The sequence below is a fragment of the Xenopus laevis genome, chromosome 8L (assembly GCF_017654675.1).
Source record: "Xenopus laevis strain J_2021 chromosome 8L, Xenopus_laevis_v10.1, whole genome shotgun sequence".
Classification (NCBI taxonomy): domain Eukaryota; kingdom Metazoa; phylum Chordata; class Amphibia; order Anura; family Pipidae; genus Xenopus; species Xenopus laevis.
In genome coordinates this window covers 87,575,199-87,597,036 of record NC_054385.1, presented here as the reverse complement: position 1 = coordinate 87,597,036, position 21,838 = coordinate 87,575,199, and the positions used below count along the sequence as shown (strand labels likewise).

The 21,838-nt window shown below is 39.7% G+C and overlaps 1 protein-coding gene across 3 annotated transcripts; it reads left to right on the top strand.

The window, feature by feature from the left end:
• The first annotated feature begins 2,880 nt into the window (after positions 1–2,880).
• slc25a29.L (solute carrier family 25 (mitochondrial carnitine/acylcarnitine carrier), member 29 L homeolog) lies at positions 2,881–21,838 on the top strand. Of its 3 annotated transcripts, none has more exons than XM_018229033.2 (5): positions 2,881–3,278; positions 9,612–9,655; positions 13,503–13,539; positions 16,421–16,504; positions 17,571–19,289. In XM_018229033.2, the coding sequence occupies exon 5, from the start codon at positions 17,574–17,576 to the stop codon at positions 18,312–18,314; it is 741 nt and encodes a 246-aa protein (XP_018084522.1). In that variant the 5' UTR covers positions 2,881–3,278; positions 9,612–9,655; positions 13,503–13,539; positions 16,421–16,504; positions 17,571–17,573; the 3' UTR covers positions 18,315–19,289.

Sequence of the window (21,838 nt, the reverse complement as noted above, 5' to 3'; positions counted from 1 at the left end):
TCAGCTGGGTGCCCCCGTCTTTATACCAAATCAGGGATTACTTATTTTCTGCCTCCAGCCCAGTATTGCACATCTGGTTTTGCAGTCCTTGTTCTCCAACAGCTGTTTGCTACTGTTTTATAGTGAGTACTGTCCTGCAATTCTGACCATTTAAGTACTTTAAAAATAAGAACACTGTTACTGACACTACAAGCTGCCACAAACGAGTACCTCCACTATGCCTCGAAATTGCCCCAATATTGCAGTCAATAAAAGCATATTGCAGTTGTGTGTTTGAAAGTGGCAGGTGTGGGTAAGGCACACCTGTAGAAATATTTGTATTAGCATATCCCGGAGACAATCTCACCAAGGCACCAGTGAGTGGACAAGTATATTGTGCTGTTTTTACTGGGACCTAGCTGGAAGGTTGTCTTGTCCAGATCCTGGGAATAAATGAAAGAAGCTGTTTAACACGAACGCATAACCTGCCATGCCCACCCAAATCCTACTTTTAAAAATGTGCAAAACTACACTTACCTGTAACAATAATACTTGCTGAAATATATTAAGCTATATAGCAGTGGCAAAAAGACATTTCCACCAGTGAGTACAGTAATGCTTGTTTACAGGTTTGGTTTAGATGGGGGCAGGGTCTAAAGTTCTAGTACTATAAATACCCAACCATGCTGTGGAAAATGGCAGTTATATATAGAGGTCACAATAGAGGTTGATACATTTCACTTGTGAATTACTCTCTCTCTGGCAAAATGTGGTCAAAGCTGGTTGATGCTAGAAGTTTATGTATATAGAGTCGTTGCTTGGGGGGCACTAGGCATAACAGCATTGATCTAGCATCAAGAGGTGCTTCTGTTATACCCTATAAGTGAAGGAAGTCATTTAACTATACAAACAAATAAAACCTAAGTTGCCAGAAGTCTCTGAATTATTAAGGGAACACAGCATTGTGACAGGGTTGTATGATCAAAAAGCCACACAAAAGGCATCTAAGCAAATTGAAGAAAATAGAATATAAAATATTATATATATATATATCCTATGCTTTTAAAATTGGGCGTTTGTTTTGGGAATATCTCTCCTTTAAAAGCCTGATTGCTGGCTGGGGAGGATTTAGCCCTTAGTGAAAAAAACAGCGTTCAACGGACATTGATTACAGGTAATGCTAAAATGCACATAAAATATAAAACAAGTTAGGGACCGCCATTCGGGGTTTACCTTGACGTGGTATGGTGGCTTATCAATTTTATGATCATAACTTTGTAACAAAATAACCCCTGTTTTGGGTACATATGCAATAGCATTTATTATACTTATATATACTTTAAAGCCTTTAGAGTGCTCCCACAACCCCCCTGTTTTGATATTATATATATATATATATATATATATATATATATATATATAATGTCAGACAGTGCCTGCACTCGGTCATAGACGAAGCCAGAGGTGCATGACCAAGTTTGTAGCAATATTGAAAAGAGGGTCAGCACACTCTGTATGATTTAGGTGAAAACAAGTGTTGGTTTATTCACACATCATCCGACGTTTCGGTCCCACATGGGGACACATCCTTGAGAGAGGTAACCACGTGGGACCGAAACGTCGGATGATGTGTGAATAAACCAACACTTGTTTTCAACTAAATCATACAGAGTGTGCTGGCCCTCTTTTCAATATATATATATATATATATATATATATATATATATATATATATATATATATATATATATAAAAGCACAATAAATAATAGTTACAAAATGAAGGTACTGTACATTTGAAAAGTGAACATAGAAGGACTATATAGCAGATATAATTATATTTTAGGGAGTTACACTTTGTCCCTGTCCTCTCAGCCAAGCATTATCTTCTTATGCAGCTTATCCTTCTCTCTCAATAGAAACACAGGGATATTTTTGCCGTTTGTCTGAGCTCTCTGTCATCCCCCCTCCCCTTGAGCTTCACCTTCATCTCAATAGGAGCCTGGATTATCCACCCCTCTGCCTCCCTCTCTTTTTTGCGCCCTTTACAAAACCAATTATAGCCCAAAATTAGGGTTGCCACCTTTTCTTGAAAAACAATTTCTATATTTTTATGCATTTCCCCTATTAATAACATTGGGATGAAGCTTAACTTTTACCAGCCAGGCCAGTAAAATACCAGGCAGGTGGCAACCCTAAACAGTGTATGTGTTAAAAAAACAAAATATTGTTTTACAGTGTTTTACTATTTGATGAGCATTATGGACCAGTTTTTACTTGATGGATTAAATTTGAATGGAAACTGGAAAGAGTGTAACAATGGGAGGAATGTTACTACATATCTGGAGGCAATGTCCCAAAATCTCACAACTCTACACCAAGCTCTACTAAACCAAGCTACCAATATCAATATAACACTTTTCCTTGAGAATTAGCATCCAAACCTGGTAGGTATCAGTAGAATTGCCAGCCAAACATGGGGGGGAGTCTGCAGAAATGGCAGCCAAACCAAGGGGCTGTGTGTCATTAGTATTGAAAGTCTATGTTAAATATGTTTGTTGCGCAAGCACACTCCTATGGAAACTCTGTTTATATCACACAGAAAATAAAGATTACCAGGCCATCACCTTACAAGAGCTGCAAAACGTTGTGTGGTAAATGCCTTCAACTGTACAATGGTGTTTATTATTTGATTGGTAACCTTGACATAACCATGTGCCCCATTGTAGTGTTTACTATGAACGTAATTGAGCCCGCCACATTCCTTTCCCCTCTATTGTCATCCCCTCCCTCCTTGGCTCCCACCCTTCCACCTTGGGCAGCTCTTTCATGTACCGGTAAACTTCTCCTCCCCCTCCTCCTCCTCCTCCATCTCGGTGCAGCAATTAACCTCAGCTACATCCAAGAGAAGGAGGTGTTCATTACAAGGAGGCTGGGCCTGGGGGTGTTGTCCTCTCCTCCCGCTCTCATTGGACAAGACTCGTGTCCTAAATAAGGACATTTGCACCTTCTTTGGTGGCGTCAGAAATAGAAGAGTCCAGATTAATAGTGGCTGCTGGGAGAGGTCCGCGCTGCTCCGGGAGAGCCGTGTGTCAATCTCTCTGTTATCTGGGATCAAAGGGAAGCAGAGCCCATCGAGCAGCTGTGACCTGGGAGCCTTGTCCCTAGAGCTCCTTGGGATTGGGGTTAAGTGACTGGCACAGGGGAAGCCCTGGCATTGGGCGATTAGATCCTTTCCATCTCATCTCCATCCGTAGCCGGCAGGCATGGCGCTGGATTTCTTTGCAGGATGCGCAGGAGGTGAGACAGACTCGATTCTCTATCAATTATTCACCATACACTGCCGCTTACTGCGGGATGCTGGCTGCCACAAAGCGACAGATTAGGTGCTGTCTGGCTGCTCGTGGTTTACTGGAGAAATCGGCCCATAGTGGTGGTGGCAGTGTTGTCTGTGTGTCTGTGTGTGTGTGTCTGTGTGTGTGTGGGGGGGGGGTGCACAAAGGAGAGTAAGAGCTTGGCAGTGAGCATAGTGTCGTCTACGGTGTGTACCATCAGGTGACGGGGGTCTGGGTTCCCTCATTCAGGTAGGAGGGTCTCATTCAGCCCCCTGTATGGAAAGTGGTATTGGCCAGTGCCCTGGCTGATGTGGCGGGGAAGGCGACGTGACTGTACTATAATGGGGAAGCTGCAGGCTGGCGGTATTATTGTGCCCGCACAGTCACGAGGGATGAGTGTGCCAATCCACTGAGCCAGCTGGGTGTCCAAAGTGCCGGGTGATGTCCGCTTCATGTGGCCTCTGGCTCTTAGCGAAGGGGTTGCACCATTTGAGCTTTATCTACTTATTAAATCACTTATCGGCTTCTGCCGCTTCTGCCTGGTACTGATGAGGTGCTAATAATCGGCCCCACTACTGCCACGTATTTCTCGTAAAGTAGGGGGACCGGGAAAAGCCAACCCCGGACTCACGTGTCGCCTTCCTTGGACTGAAGACTTAGTCCCTCTTGAGATGATGCAGATTGCAGGGGTGGGTCTGTGACCTCAGACTACCCCCAGTCAGGAGGGATTGTGAGAGACTGCTGCTGGCTAGTGCCGCTGTAAGACTCGGCAGGCTGGCTGATACCCCAGAGAGGTTGATGTGTAAGACTCAGCAGGCTGTATGATACTCCATAGAGGTTGATGTGTAAGACTCAGCAGACTGGGTGATACCCCAGAAATGTTAGTGTGTGAGTTTGCTGCAGGCTGGGTGCTATACCTCAGGAAGGTTGGTGTGCGGGTTTGCTGCAGGCTGGGTGCTGCCCATGGCAGGTGTATGTGTGTGAGTTTGTTGCAGCAGGCGGGTGTTGCTGCCACAGAACATAGAAATATTCTGTATTTATTGCCTCACCAGCCCTCCTGCACCACAAGACACGCCAGCTAACAAGTTGCTGCAGCCTGAGGAAATTGACTCCCTATCAGATTGAAAGCAGAATGTACTGGATCAAAAGCAGAAATAAAGCAAACAATTGGCTTGCATCAACAACAAAGGGGAGGGAGTGTGGGGTGCATCCATTGTTCAAAATGAAAGTGAGGCCTGCATTAGTGGCTTGTTTGTACATGGGTCATTAAGAGTTACCACATATGTGACTTAGGTCAGAAACTATTTAGGACAGCAGCCCTGGGGCAACATTGTTATCTATGAGAGACATTCTGGAATCTGGTTCATGGAGAAGGTGTCAATGTTCCATCCAATCTCTACACACATGCACACACCCATGAAGTGAGTCATATTATCAGCCATGTATGAACAGATACAGCTGTTTCAACTTGCCCTCAAATATTTTTTTATCTGTGGCCAGTTTTGTTCCACAGATGGAGTCCCAAACTGGCTAGTTTGGGCACAGATCCAGTCTTTGCTAATCTTAGTTGTGGGTTATTATTACAATTCTATTTTCAGACAATTATACATTTCCCAATACTTGCACATATCCACTTCCTGCCAGGGTTGGGCTGGCCTGCCAAACCCCATAGAAATCTAGTGGACTCAGTGTCAAAACATATTTTTAATCCCTATAGGCCTAAACAGTATAGAAGCCATATACTGACTAAGCAGGAGAGAATGAGTGATAGGTCATTTTAATATATCAGATAAGGCATTAAAGGAAAAGACAGAGAGTCCAGCCTTTATTTATGCTTTAATATCAGAATTGTACAGACAGTACGAATGATATGTGATTAGGTCTGGTTTTTTGTTATAATGTTACAGCACAGTAATGTATACACTGACTCTGGTTGTGGAGCTTTATAGTAAACTGCAATGTTACTGAGGCAAAACATACAGGTGCAGGACCTTATAGCAATCTGCTTTCTTTTTTCATTTTTTTCCTGCAGGTTAAAAGCCATCTTTTAAGAGGGTGGCTTTTTAGAGGTTAAGAGTAGTGGGTGGCTGTATCATTTGCTGTACACTCAATGCAAGAGTGGAGATATGTGACCACTTCCTTCAAGTTCTGAGTAACTAGCAGGCTCCCTGACTGTCCAAGGAAGGTATATCCAATGAACTGCCATCTGCAGCTGCTGCCTCTGTAGCTGAACTAGAATTCCCAGCATTGTATCATATTTCTTGGTATTGTATTGCAGTGGAACTGGTTAGGTGATGCAGTAGGTTGTAGATTTGTAAGTATGCGTGTTCCATGCTATGCCTATCACTCACCAATCCAGTACTCCCTCCAGCATCTGAACCTCTAAATAAAATCATATATATATATATATATATATATATATATATATATATATATATATAATGCAAAATGGAGCGCACACCTTGAGCCAGCAGCAAGACCTGGGTGTTTCAACCAGAACAGAAATATATAGACAAAAAACTGCAGCACTCCAAGGATTTTAAACAAAAATCAAATGTGAAATAAGAACAGGTTTATTAGAGTCCAACGTTTATTAGAGTCCAACTTTTCAGTTCCTATCTGGAACTTTCCCTTTTTTCACATTTGATTTTTGTTTAAAATCCTTGGAGTGCTGCCGTTTTTTGTCTATAAATATATATATATATATATATATATATATATATATATATATATATATATATATATATATATATATATATATTTCATTATTATCTGCTGCCTTGTTTGGGAATGCCATTGCCTTTCAGGAGAGGTCAGTGAGGACATTACAGAAATGAAACTCTGCATTACAATAACAGTCCTAAAAGGAATAATGAGTAAACCACGCCAGTTACGGAATGTATGGCTAGGGGATGTGCAGGCAGTGCTACGTTTCAACACACCCCCCAAGTGACCAATCACAGATGCCCTGGAAGAAAAACGTCACTTGACATATGGGGAATGTTTGCTGCATATTTTTCAGCTTGCATAGCAGAGAGAGTATTTAAATTTGTTGATTAAAGCCCTCTTCTGTTAACCCTCTTACTCACCCTGTTTCGGCTTTTGTAAACTGCTATTCCCAGCATTGTCAGTGTAGTGTTGGGCTTTATCATTTGTCACTGGAGGCAGGCTGCATTACTAATAGATATGTACACATTGGCCATTCAGATGAGATTATAGACCATTCAGCTTTAAGAGGTGTTTGCTCTGTGGCCTAATTCCATTGCCACACGTGTCCCAAGGCAGAAGGCACCAGAAGGCAGAGCACATAGGGTGGAACAAACAAATGCCAGTCTGTAAGCAGACTGATCTGCCAAAAACGAATAATTTCCAGAGGATCATACAGATCATTAGGAAATTGGCAGAACTGTGTGAAAGGTCTGTGTGGGTGGCCAGGTATTGCAGGTCATGGAACATCTGAGAAGAGTTACACAGAAATAAAAATATATCATGTTTCTAAATGTTTCAGCATTACTAATGTGATAAAGGAACATCTACATGTGCCTATCAATGCTACTGTGCCCACTTTCTTATGGGAGCAACTATGTTTTTACATTATATGGGGGGGGGATAAAATTGTTGTTTAATAGCTTTGAAATAAAGTATAACAAAGATCCTGCTTGCCAAACAAAACTCATTATGTATTGTCACTACTTGACTCCAAGGGCACAAAACAGGATGTATTCCACCCACAACCAGCTTCTTTCAAAAGAAACATTTTGCTTTGTATATTGTAATACTGGGAGAGAAAATACTGGCAAAAAAGAAACAACACTGTTCTGCTGTAAGGTATATAGTTCTGACTCATTGTATATAGATCTATCTGTCTTAAAGGGCACCAATCATGATCAAAATCATTTACTAAGTAAATACACTATGTGAACGTTCAAGAAATCCGATTTTTAAAACAGTTAGAATTGTTTGTATAATGTAAATGATCAGCTCACTATACCTTCTGCAAGATCTCCCCTATCTCCCCTGCAGTTCTAGCTGAGGCAGGCATCTTGGATTTCACTGGCTCCTCCTACCTATATCTTCCCAGCCAACTGCAGCTCTAAAATCTCGCACATGCTCAGTTGAAATTCCTTGCTTGCTTATCAACCCTTCTAAGCTATTTTCAAATCAGCCAAACCTCTGTTAGCTGCTGTTCAGTAGTGGTGCCACCTGCTGGAAGTTAGTGTGTGCCCTTCATTTGCATAATGACATCACCAGCAGGGGACAAGATAGGGAAATCTCCTGATACTTCTAGTGGAGGAGTTTACTTAAACAAGGCATTCTGGGTAGAATACTCAAAGCAGTGTTACAATCTGAGCATGCTCCTGAAATTTGCATATTAGAGTCTCTGTTATAGTCACAGTATGGCCTCCTCAGTGAAAGAACCCATTTGACAAAGTAAGGGATTTTTTTAAAACCTGCAGTTTTTTCAAAAACCTATAATGTAGTTTGATTAAATGTGTTTAGGTCAGATTGTTAATATGTGTTTGATTTTGGCTGTTATAGGTGCCCTTTAAAGGAGAAGGAAAGGCTAAAACTAAGTAAGCTGTATCAGAAAGGTCTAGATAAAGATACCAGTAAACCCTGAAAGTAAAGAAACACAGCATTTCTTTCCTTCTATTGTGTACACATGGGCTTCTGTATCAGACTTCCTGTTTTCAGCTTAAACCTCTAGGGCTAGGGCTTGAGCATGCTCACTTTGCTCCTCCTCCCCTCCTGCTGTGATCTGAGCCCAGAGCTATGAGTGAGCAGGGAGAGACTCAGGCAGGAAGTGATGTCAAACCAAGCTAATATGGCAGCTGCTATCCTAAACAAACAGAGAGCTTCTAGAGCTGATTACTCAGGTATGGTAAAGCATTCTGCAGAATAAATATAGTGTTATAGCTTGCACTATTGTGGCCAACCTATTGGTTAACCTATACTGCTTCAGTAGCTTCCTTCTCCTTTAAAGTTTCAGCATTGCTTTGCTTTCTAGCTTTCACTCTGAGTTGTTTCTTATTTTCTTCCTGTACAAGATGCCCTGGTGTAAAAAGAGAGCGAGGATCAGTTTTCAGTCTCCTGCTTTTAGCTGTGTGTGATACTGATCAGATCATGTTAGCAGAGTTCAGACTTTTATGGATTTATGCCTTAAAGAGACATTGTACCTTCTTAATATAGGCTCTAAATACAAAAGTTGTTAATGTATGAATGTGTGCCTGTACTGAAAAGCTAAGGGTTCATGTCTGAGGTATGTTCAGTTCAGTTACGCTTTGTTAAACAAGCACCTACTTTTTTATTGTTGTAATAATTTGCATCAGGGGGTTCTGTTCAATGTGGCCTACTTGATATTATTTTTATATTTTATATAGCTTTGGCATATATTCTTCAGAGCACTAAGGAAAAAGTTTAACAATTCAAATCATTCCTTGCAGTAGTGGAGCTTACAATCTGATATCATTATCAGATTCACACACATAAAGTGGGGTTATTTTCATCACACCCAACAACTGTATGTTTGTGGGCAAACAACCCAGCTTATACATGGGGTATATTTTCCTTAAAAGGGTTGTTCAGGTCAGGTCATTTAAACACGGTCAACTCTGGGTAAAGGTTGCAGAGATGTTCTTCCACCATGGCATTTATCCCAATACACTGTTATCTGGAAACCCAATAGCACAGCCAGTAATAATAATCTAAGCATAATTCCACAATTGTAACCTCGCCTGGCCTGTCTGACACATCAACATATGCAATCTTTTTATGGGCCTTTTTAAAATAACATTTTATAATGCATGTATTAAATTATCTCGGTGTTCAACAAATCTTTAGCTGTTGTTGTATTACAAATCACATTCATAGAATCCCAGATACTGGACTACAATTACCTCAATCCGATGACAAGTTTCTTTTTACTCATCCGATTTACAATGTCACAAAATGTGTAACAACATTACGCAGATTAAATAGGTTTTCCTCTTTCCTTTAATCTGTTGTAAGTATTTGTTTTTAGAGCCCTTGCAATGTCTGGACCTCCAACATAAGTCCCTCGCTAATATCCCCTCAATGGAGCAGATTGTCATGCAGGCTCATCTAAAATACCTATAAAAGCCACTAGCAAAAACAATGTAATATATATATATAGACAACTTGCAAGAACATATATGATGGTGTAAATTTAACTGATCTTGTGGGACATACAGAAAATGTATTTTAACTAAACTCACTAGAATAATTGTCTAGTAAAATGCACTTGGTTATTGACTGTGCCTTCTGTTTCTGTATACAGGTGCAGCTGGTGTGCTAGTTGGACATCCATTTGATACCGTTAAGGTGAGTTCACGTTTTCATATCCATGAGATCCAATTATATACACACATAAGTGTAGTTCCTCATCATTTTAGTTTTTTCTGCATGCATTATTAATCACCTTAGATTTTGATCAGGAGGCAGTCTACAGTTAAGGTTTTGTTTTGTTAGGATTATTTTTGATGACTCAAAACTGATCAGGTTACATGTTAGTTCAGTAAAAGAAACAACGATGCCAAACTAGATCAAATATTATAATATGTACGAATACAGCTTGCGTGGATGGCCCTAATCACCTAACACATGCTGACATGTGACTGCAGAATCCAAACTCTAACATCTGATTCTTTATCCACATCTGATAATAATATGACTTAAAGGTTGAAGCTGTTCTTTTGTTAAAAAGTTTAGTGTTTTTTGGTTGAAAGGCATGGGGATAAAAATTATATTTTACAATTTTTTAGGGATGGTGGCCTTAATTAAACTGTTCCATAAGTAGAACTGCCTGCCAGTCCTGCATCATCCACTTTTAACTGTGAAAAACACTATTAAATTAAATATTCTATATTTATAATATAATTTCTCTAGTGGGAATATATAGACACTTCAACCCTACTTGAAGGCAGAGTCATCCCCAGATAATATAGTTTGAGCAGATTCTGTGTTATAACATCTCACGCTTCAAAAGCTTCAGGAAAATGTGGATTTTGGCAATATTGTATTGTGAAGCTGACCAGTGGCAGCACGCTAACAAACCAGTGGCGTAACTATAGAGGGTCTGCTTGCTCTATAGCTAATAAGAACCCCCCTTCCCCAGCCGCTCTCTTATCTGCTGTGGGAGAAGCAGAGTACGTCGACACGGGGTGAAGAGTGGGCAGGGTCTGGGCGGGTGAGTGGGTGGAGTCTGGACGGGAAGTGGGCGGGAGAATGGTGATCGGTGTGCGCTGGGCCCCTCTGAAGATTTTTTTGCATGGGGACCCAGTGCATTCTAGTTATGCCACTGTGACAAACTCTTGTTACTAACACCCTCTGTGCCAATCTGAATATGAACTTGCAATTTCAAATCCAAATTCAAACAGCAGTAGATGCTTTTGATACAAGTAATAATTAAGGATGGCAAGATGGTGTAAGATGTAGCATAATTGCAGTTTTCCGTAGAAAAGTATTCTGCTTTTGGGTTGATGTCAGAAGTACCACTCATCTTCTGAGTCTACATGGTATTTGCTGTCATATTGATCTCTATTGTTTAATGTGAAAATCAAATTTTAAATGTCCAATAACCCTATGCCAACTACTGCACAAAGAGTAACACATTGGAGATTTAGCAATGCTGTTGCATTATTATAAACTTTGAAAACTCCAGATATGTTCTTGTAAACAGGAAAGATAGTTTCATCATAAGGCTTTCAATGTTTTTAGATCTGATACACTTATATACTCTGTCCTTCGACTAGGACCCCATAGGTGCCAGAGATGCCCCTGGTCATATGTCATGTACCAGTGTAGCTTGTCCCTCTGAGTGACATTTTATAGTAAAGCTATAAGAACACGGGTCAGCTCTAGAGCATGGAGACAGGTGAACCCCCAGAATTTCACTGCTGATGTGCCTCTTTTGCTTAACGCAGTAGGCTGTATCATGCTGGCTTATGTGGGCAATAGAGATCAGTTGTAATGTCAGTGGAGATATGCAGCAACCATCATACTCTATCTCAATACCTTGTTCAATATGTTTATTCATTTATCTTTAAATGCCAAAGAATGTCTTAAATCTGGCTCCAGACACATAAGAATGTGCTAGTGGTCATCTAAAGAAATCTGTATTGTATTGAGCAGTTTATTGAGACTAGGAGCTAATGATGCAGAACATATATATGCTGGTTATAACTATAAATTGTGCCTTTTGTTTAGGATATATAATGTGTTATTGCGTTCTGTATGTTCTAGTTTGTTTGGGTGTGCAAGGAATATGCAAGTGTTCTAGGGCCCACTGGAATTTTTAAGAGATTGTATACCAGTAAGACATTTTTTGGCATTATGTCTAAACCATTGGATACCATGAGAATAGTTAACAGTGGTGTAACTAGAGAGGAAGCAGACCTCACAATTGCTGGGGGACAGGGGGCCTGGAATGCAGTCTGCTTCCTCTATAGCGGTATAGAAATTCCCCAGCAACTCCCTTACCTGAGGTGAGTACGTACCCTAGTACATTTTTCTTTTTTCGGCCGAGCTGGGGGCCGGTAGGGAGGTTAGAATCAGCGGCAGCATGCAGGGAGCCTGACCCTAAAGTCACATATTAACGTGTGGCTGTATGCAGTTCAGTTTTGGACTCCAGTCCTTAAGAGGGATATAAATGAGCTGGAGAGAGTGCAGAGACGTGCAACTAAATTGGTTAGAGGGACGGAAGACTTAAATTATGAGGGTAGACTGTCAAGGTTGGGGTTGTTTTCTCTGGAAAAAAGGCGCTTGCGAGGGGACATGATTACACTTTACAAGTACATTAGAGGACATTATAGACAAATGGCAGGGGACCTTTTTACCCATAAAGTGGATCACCGTACCAGAGGCCACCCCTTTAGACTAGAAGAAAAGAACTTTCATTTGAAGCAACGTAGAGGGTTCTTCACAGTCAGGACAGTGAGGTTGTGGAATGCACTGCCGGGTGATGTTGTGATGGCTGATTCAGTTAATGCCTTTAAGAATGGCTTGGATGATTTTTTGGACAGACATAATATTAAAGGCTATTGTGATACTAAACTCTATAGTTAATATAGGTATGGGTATATAGAATTTTAATTAAAAGTAGGGAGGGGTGTGTGTATGGATGCTGGGTTTTCATTTGGAGGGGTTGAACTTGATGGACTTTGTCTTTTTTCAACCCAATTTAACTATGTAACTATGTAACTATGTTAGGGTTGCCACCTGGCTGGTAAAAATTATGGTTGATCCCAATGTTATTAATAGGGAAAAAAGATTAATATATAGGAGGGCCGGTATTTTTTTCCAGAAAAGTTGGTAACCCTAGTGGCTGTGTGTATGCATAGAATCTTAGGAAGCCCAGCATTCCATAAAGATTAATATTAATAACGTTTTGAATGACTTCAATTCGAGGAGTATACAACACCGTGGCAGTAAGAATTCCAATGGTACAAACAGAGCAGGTGCACCAAGGCGTAGAAAAATGTGTAATGTTTTCCCCCAGTAATTTCTACAATCAGGTTCATGAACCTCAATCAATGATTTTATTTTGTAATTTCACTGTAGGTATTATAGACCTTTAATTTTGTTATGACCTTTAGGGTAGGGGCACACGGCGCGATTTCGCCGCGATTCTGCGCTAAGCGAGTTGTCGCTGCGTTTTTTAAGCCGAAATAGCTTTGCTAACTTTGGCGCTGGCGTCAATGCAAATCGCGGCGAAATCGCTGCGCTAATTCACACGCGGCGATTCGTTTTCTATTGTCGTCCGAAGTTGCCTCGCTGGGCGTTTCCGGGCGACAGTAGAAAAAGAATCGCCGCGTGTGAATTAGCGCAGCGATTTCGCCGCGATTTGCATTGACGCCAGCGCCAAAGTTAGCAAAGCTATTTCGGCTTAAAAAACGCAGCGACAACTCGCCCAGCGCAGAATCGCGGCGAAATTGCGCCGTGTGCCCCTAGCCTTACCTACATTTACCTCTATTCAAAGCCCTGGCTATAACAACATGTTTATTTACCGTGACAAATACAGCCCACTACTGTTTTATTAATGCTGGTTCCCTTCTCTCTTGTGTGTGTACTGTTTGTGTACTGTGATACATTGCCTTGTTGCTTTTAACTACCTCTACTTTTTAAGCTAGGGGCTGTCTTCATTAACAGCAAAAGTGTTACTTTGTTGTAGATGAGAGATAAGCCTCCCCACGGAGAGTTACCTCCAAGTAAGTATAGACTAGGTGAATACTTCTGTTTCTCTAAGTATCATTTATTCTAATTTTTATCTTCTAGATAAATATGAATTAATATAAATCAGTCTATTTTACAATTAAAACTTTTCTTGTTTTTGATTGTAACCTTATTTTGGCAAACATAGCTTATAATTGTATCAAGCTGCTGCACTGGTAATTCTTGTTTATAACCAGTTCCCCCAACTTTGTATAGTGTGTTTTAGCCCTAGGGGACCAGTGATAGCTATCTCTTGCCTTTCAGTGCTATCAGGCTCTCTTAACTTCAGTCAGTGTGGGGGATCTTGTGCTGAGAGGTAGTAGGTTCTGGAAGTTGTAACTCTGCAAGAGTTCGAAGGTCTCAGATTTTACATTTACATTGACTCTTTAGCTAGTGATTTCCCAGCTATTGTTGATTGGCCACTTCTAGCTATGTGGCAATATCAAGAGATGTAGCTCAGCAATATCTGGAGAGCTACACGTTGAAGATCCCTGCTATAGACTAATGACATGCTGCATCTGGTTGAAAAATACCAATCATCCCCTACTGTGGCTCCAATTCACTTGAATGGCAAAAGTCCTGGTGTGAGCACTTTTTGGACTAAAAATGTTCTGGTCAGCATTGCCTAGTTTTAGTCTGTATTGCCTGTCTGTGTCATCTTTGTATGGGAGCTGATAGGCTGATACCTCTTGTATGAATGGATAAGGCAGCAGCAAATCCAGGAGTGAGTAGGTGTCCAACCCCTACCCAACTTCTGTTAAGATCCATTTATTCCCACCATCAAACAAATAAACAAATTAGAGAAATAAATATATCCATGTGGAAAGCCAAATTGGTCAATATCCAGACAGTGAACCCAATATTGCCCAAAAATATATGGACAAATGACACATAATCTGGTACTTTTGACAAACTTCTGTACTACACTGGTATCTTCCTCCTATGGCTTAGTCAACTCCTCTGTACATGCTTGTTTTAGTGTCAGTATTCAACCAGAAGTCTGAATGTTTTCACTTGCTGCAACCTTGGATTCTATGAGATTTTCCATCAGCATAAAAATACCTGCAGTGCAGGGTTCAGCATATTATCTTTGCCTACGTCAGGCTGGGAATGGGGGATGTTTAACTGCTTATGGCATTGGAAGGGAATGGCCTTGGCTGAGACTCCTTTATCTAATTCCTGTGCAGCCAAGAAGGGAGAAAGTTCAATGCATCTGGTTATCATTCACATTTTAGTGTGCATTTCTCTAATGTAGAACTATCCCAAACTAACTTTGTTTAATGCAGTATTAAAGAATATACTTGAGTCTGTGTTTAGTTATCATTACTTGCTTTACCAGTGGGTACATATCAGTACCACTTGCAAAAAGATAACAGTAGTTGATAAGACTGGGCCCTTATTTATTTGCATTCTTATACATAAGTACACTGTATTTGGGGTTGGACAGAGTTATAGGCAGATGGATATATAAGAAAGTGAGTGATAGGTTCAGATGAGTGCTTGAGTATTATTATTGGATAGAGGAGTACCATAAGATCAGTGGGAGGGAGCGCACTCTGCACAGGAGAGGAGATGTGACAAGTACAACATAGCATTAAAGGAGCTAATAACCTTTGAATTAACTTTTAGTATGATGTAGAGAGTGATATTCTGAGACAAGTTGTAATTGGTTTTAATGTTTTAATATTTGTGGTTTTTGAGTTATTTAGCCTTTTATTCAGCAGTCTCCCATCTGCAATTTCAGCAATCTGGTTACTTTTACCATGCAATGATTTACATAATAGACTGGAATATGAAAGATGAGTAAGGAAAAAATAGCAATAACAATAAATGTGTAGCCTTACAGAACATTTGTTTGAATAGAAAGATGAGTAAGGAAAAAGTAGCAATAACAATAAATGTGTAGCCTTACAGAACATTTGTTTTTAAATGGAGTCAGAGTCTGTAGAGGTAAGCAATTAATTAAAAACCTATAAAAAAAAAAATAATAATGACGTAAAATTGAAAAGTTGGTTAGAATTGACCATTCTATAACATGCTAAAAGTTTGCTTAAAGGTGAACCACCCCTTTAAGAGCAAAGCGTAAGGAAACAAAAAACAAAACATTCACATCCTACACATGGTGGGTAATTGCTACTACAAGTACTCCCATTCAGGGGTGTCAAAATAGAGAAAGTAGAGCCTTCAACTGCTTGGGGCCCAGGAGTTATAGGGCCAAGCGAGATATTGGAGGCTTATAAGTAGTTCAAATGCATGTTTGTAAAAAAATGTCTTATTCCTAAAGTTTAGGGGGACCCAGAAATGATTTTGATATGAGGCCCTAACAACTTCCATTCATATGATTTCTGAGTTATGAGCCGTTTAATCAAAAACCTCCATTTGCCATAACCAAGAAAAACAGCTCATTGAATCATTGGAGATGTTTTTCCTCAGTCGGTCACAACTAGGGCGAGCAGGCCATGGTCCGGCAAACATTAGAATGTGGAACAGGGGTAGGCAGCCAATTAGTGTGAACATGTAACTTCCCAGATATTGCTTACGTTTAGCTACAGTTCTTAAGCCATTGCTAGAGGTTTTGAAGTAAGGTTATTGTGCACGTCATGTAACAGGTTATATTAGTGTTAATGTGCATGGAAAGATAAACACTGTGTAGTATGTATTTCTGTGTCTTGTAATATGTGTTATTTGTTTTAGCACTCAAGATGGTTCTGTTTTTAAGCATAAATCTGCATATATCTGTGATTCAAATAATCTATATATTCCTTAACTTGCCAATATGGTTGAAATATACATTTAATTTCTGTAAAATCAGCTTCTGGTCCTTTAAGACCAACTTTGCCTTTAAAACCTATTCAACATGTGGACCTTTATTCATAGGTACGTCTTCAAGTTCAGAGTGTATCAAATGCCAAGTATCGCGGGACCCTTCACTGCTTCCAGTCCATTATCAAGCAAGAAAGTGTAAGTTGCTTGTGCAAATAGAAGTGGCATAATTAAGAGTATCAATTATATTGTGTCTTTCATGGCTATCTCCTATTTACTCTGTCCTTCTCATTTCTTCCCCACTTTTCCCTTTCACTACTCCTTGCTCGTTCTTCTTGTGAATTTCTTAATTTATACAATATTTGGTAATCAAAAGTAACTCCAGCACACGTAACTTGCTCAATGGATTCCTCCCGTGTTTAATGTCAATCCAACAGTAACAACGTGCTGGAGTTACTTTTGATCACTGAATCGTGGAGGGGCCGTCCTCTTATACCCCAGGCACCGTACGTAATTAATGGAGAGGCCAGGTGTGCGGGTGCAACTCCTTGACTAAATCGTACAATATTTGGTACCCTTCTGTCTGCCTACTCTTCAGTTCCTATCTCGTCTCACAGCTACCAGATCTACTTCACTCTAAATTGTATTTATTAGACACCTCCTCCTTCTACCTTCTCTCTTCTCTCACGTCTTCTTCAAGAACAAGAGACACAATACAAATGGAATTTACCAGAGGAGATTTGCCCAATAATATTCACCCTGTTTGTACCTTTTATAAATATATCCAAAAAAAAAACCTTACTGGTGAATAGAAAGTTGTGAGATGTCCCTGACTGTTGTAAGATCTATTCTCATACCCCATTGTGCGCATTACAGCCATAAATACTTGTTTATAACTTGCCCCCAAAAGCCCTTATATATTTTAGCTCCTTTTAAGAGCTGAGTCCGGAGAGGAGAGCCATTTTTAAAGTGCATGTATTCTCCATGATTAATCCATGATTCACAAACCAGTTAAAACAATATGATTGGCTCCAGTGGTGTAACTAGCCTTTGCTGGCCCATCTGCTTCTTCTTTAGTTATGAGCCTGATTGGCTCAGTAGACCTAATATACCACAGTACTACCGAGAATATTTATTTTATATCTAGTATTTACCATTATGAATAAAAAATAAGTTAAATATAAGTTTATATTATAAAAATCTAAGTTTATAATGAATTCTGGTTTAAATCGCATGTTAATTTTTTTATTTTTTTAATTTTAAGACTATGGGACTCTACAAAGGAATTGGATCACCCATGATGGGACTTACATTTATCAATGCCCTTGTGTTTGGTGTTCAAGGAAACACCCTAAGATATTTAGGCAAAGACACTCCATTAAACCAGTTTCTTGCTGGTGCCGCCGCAGGCTCTATTCAGTGCGTCATCTGTTGCCCCATGGAATTAGCTAAAACAAGACTGCAACTTCAGGGAACAGGGGAATACAAATCAAAGTCAAAAACGTACAAAAATTCTCTGGACTGTCTGTTGAAAATCTACCGCAAGGAAGGTCTACGGGGCATTAATAGAGGGATGGTAACCACCTTTCTTAGGGAGACCCCGAGTTTCGGATTTTACTTCTTGACATACGATTACCTATCAAGGTATCTCAGTTGTGAAATCAATGACACTTTCATTATTCCCAAGCTTTTGTTTGCTGGAGGAATGTCTGGGATCGTATCTTGGCTCTCCACCTATCCCATTGATGTGATCAAGTCAAGACTTCAGGCAGATGGCATTGGAGGAGTGAACAATTATAATGGGATAATGGACTGTGTTCGAAAGAGTTACAAAGAGGAAGGCTGGAGAGTGTTTTCACGAGGCCTGACCTCTACCTTACTCCGAGCCTTTCCGGTTAATGCGGCTACATTTGCTACAGTCACCCTGTTCCTTATGTACATGAGAGGAGAAAATGAAGTAAATGAATGTGAGGCTGGTCCAGCCATCCAGCAGCCAAATAGCATGTGAATGCATTTTAGCAAATATGACCATAATTCTCTGAGAGTTATTTTTATATATGGGAGCTGTATAATTTGGATGTACATAACTATTATATATAGTTTTTTTTATGCATTTAGACAGGATTTCATCTCATTAGTTTTATCATAGACTAGGCCTTAATTTAAAATATTTCTGGAATGGGGAGGTCACATTTATGGAGATTCCTTGTAGATCTACTACAGTAGAGGGTATTGCTAAAGGTTGCTGAGGTATGGTATGGGTATCGGGACCTTCCAGCAAAAAAGTAACTTATGTCTTCAATATCCATTTTTATAGAATTCCTGCTACTCTCAATGCATTCATTACTACCAGTGTCGGACTGGGATGCCAGGGGCCCACCAGAAAACCGTAGGCTGAGGGCCCACTTTCCAAACTATTATACCTCCTCTCCTCACTCAACCTCGTTATTCTTCTAGTTTCTTTTCTCTACATACTATGGTTTATTCTTCCATTTTTAAGTTCCCATAAAGAAATAGGCCAAATGGTCAGAAGCAAGAGGCCCACTGACACCTGGGCCCACCGGTAGTTTTCCTGGCATCCCTGTGGGACAGTCCGACACTGATTACTCCAGATATGGGAACAGCCGTTATCCATACTGATGTATGCCAAATTCTCTTTTCAGCTGCTACAGCTGATTCTAAATGTTACATTACATGGTATGCTACAGTCAGTCTTCAGTTCCAGAAAGATAAAACAGGTATGGGATCTGTTATCCGGAAACCTGTTATCCAGAAGGCACCAAATTATAGGAAGTCCATCTCCCATAGACTCAATTTTAATCAAATCATTAAATTTTTTTAAAATGATTCCCCATTATCTGTAAAAATAAAACAGTACCTTATTCTTGATCCCAAGTTAGATATAATTAATCCTTATTGAAGAAACAGCAATGCTTCTGGGTGCAGTTAAAGGAGAAGGAAAGGTTAAAACTAAGTAAGCCTTATCAGAAAGGTCCACCTAAATATACCAGTGAACCCTCAAAGAAGTGCTGCTCTGAGTCCTCTGTCACAAGAAACACTGTTCCCTTCTCTGCTGTAATCTGAGCCCAGAGCTATAAGTGAGCAGGGAGAGACTCAGGCAGGAAGTGAAGTCACACCAAGCTAATACTGCAGCTGCTATCTTAAACAAACAGAGAGCTTCTACAGCTTTTTACTCAGGTATGGTAAAGCATTCTACAGAATAAATATAGCATTCTATCTTGCACTACTGCATCTAATCTACTGCCAATAAAATGCCTCTGTAGCATTCCTTCTCCTTTAATGTTTAAATTGTTTTTTTAGAAGGCTTTAGTTATGGAGATCCAAAAGACCCCTTATCCAGAAAACTCTAGGCCCGATCATTCTGGATAAGAATCCCACACCTGTATCACATATCAACAGTCATTACCATTGAAATAAAGCTGCTTCTCTTAAATGGCCAGTAACACAACAAAATGTAAATGGCATATGAATGAATTTCTTGTATGTGAAGCAAAAGTCCTGTTATTTATTACATTGCGTGCTTTCTCTCGGCTGTAGTGTCTGCAGACATTGTGTATGTGGTGTCCATGTAAATAGTGAATAAATCCATGTTCAGATGCTTCATCTTCACAACCTGGGTCAGAAAGCCTTACAAGATGAAAGTATTTTACATATAAATGTGCTTTCTAAAAATGCTGTAGAATGTGAATATGCAGAAGTCATTTACATTTTCTGCTATTACTGGTCTTTTATGAGCAAATACAATCATATATTTGACTTATGGTTCCCCACACTAAACACAGCCCTGCGTTTTAATTTATTTATTTTTGTATTCCTATCTCTACTGAGCCAGTTGTTGACTTCACAACCTTAAATCCGTCTGTTACATGTCCTATACAAACTGCACTGAAAGGACAAGGGCAATGCAGAGCCTCCAGTGCTATCTTATCAAACTTTTGGAAGTGCTCAATACATTACTCAATAGCTCAGAAGGTATTGTAGTCTATGCAATGTTGTCCCAATACAAGCATAATAATCATACACATACATGGAACTAGATTGATACTACTGGCCACTCAGGTGCTCCTTTAGGGTTCTTAAGATTGTGTGAACAACCAAAACCCAACTTTAGCAAAAGCTATTCATTGGCTGACTTGGATAAAGTAGAGTTTTTATAATGATATCCACCTTTTGCAGCATTTGTTTCATGCCTAGGCCTGAGCTGAACATGCTTTTTGCCTATTGTTTTAATTAGGAAATATCAAATGGGTTTTGTACTAAAAAGGGCAAAATCTGAAATTGAAATTAAAGGAACAGTATACACCTAAAAAAACGTTGCTTAAAATGAGACTTGTGTTGAAATTACACTCTGCCTATTGTTTAAATTTTAAAAGCATATCCATATTTTCCTATTTTTTGCCATTATAGAGCACTCATATTAAAGTTGGGCTATTTTCACTGACCTTACCCCCTTCTTTTATAAATAGGTCAATTGATTACAAACTCCCTCACCCTTATCTAAGCATTAGCCTTTGAGCAGATCATTATCAGGGGCTTCTCAATGGACTGGCAATTTATTTTATCAGCTCCTTTGACATTCTAAGGGACCGGACGTACTAAAGTAAAAGTGTTTACTATTCCTTTAAAGTCACATTCTGCTTCCTACTCTGCCAAGCACAATGAAAACAAATCAGAACTGAGAAGCACTTTGTATAAACAAACCCCCTCTTTTCCCTAGTTGCAGTGTGTTAGACTTTCAGACAAGGAGCAGCTCAATATACAGAATGACTGTTGACAGCAAATACCCTATTCAAGGCAATAATGTTGAAAAGGGGGATGTACTTCCCCTTTAATCAGGTTCTTGCCAACAGTGGGATCATTACAATTTTATACCTCCCAGCCAATAGGCATGCAAGGTGACGGACCTTCTCACAAGGTGGTTGGTGAGTGTGTGGTCAGCCTTTGACCTCTCACATTACAGACTTTTATGCAACTTGGTCATATGAGATTCAGATCAGTCAGTTGCTAATACTATGGGTGAGAATGTAATAAGGATCCATAGAATTCAGACAATGCGACTATGAACTACATAATGTAGAAAGGCCCAGAACATTCAGGTGGGTCTTTTTTTTGACCTAGTAGGAGCTATACATTGTATTAATATCAGAGGTGTGAATAAGGAGACAAATAATAATACTATGTTACTATGTATGTGTTCTTTTTCTACATAGAAGCAATTTATGGTAGTGCTTTTGGCAGCCTGGCTACTGCTAGTAGGGATTTCTGCATGCCCTTTCCCCAAGGGAATATTTTTTTTTTTAGTAATAATGTCCATTCTTCTCATTTTGAGGGGGTCTATTGAGCAATATGAAACCTCTAGATTGTAAGCTGTCATGGGCAGGACCTCTGTTTCTTTTGGTCTGTCTGATCTTGACACAAAATGGATTTTCTTTGTTCTCTATAATGTTTTGTACAGTGCTGTGAAACAACCTTGCTGCTTTATAAATAAACTGTAATAATATGTCTACTGAA

Coding starts and splice junctions, on each gene's coding strand:
- slc25a29.L (XM_018229032.2), top strand. CDS start 3,245: ATGGCGCTGGATTTCTTTGCAGGATGCGCAGGAG. Junction 3,279..9,611: donor CTTTGCAGGATGCGCAGGAG/GTGAGACAGACT, acceptor TTCTGTATACAG/GTGCAGCTGGTGTGCTAGTT. Junction 16,505..17,570: donor CCATTATCAAGCAAGAAAGT/GTAAGTTGCTTG, acceptor TTTAATTTTAAG/ACTATGGGACTCTACAAAGG.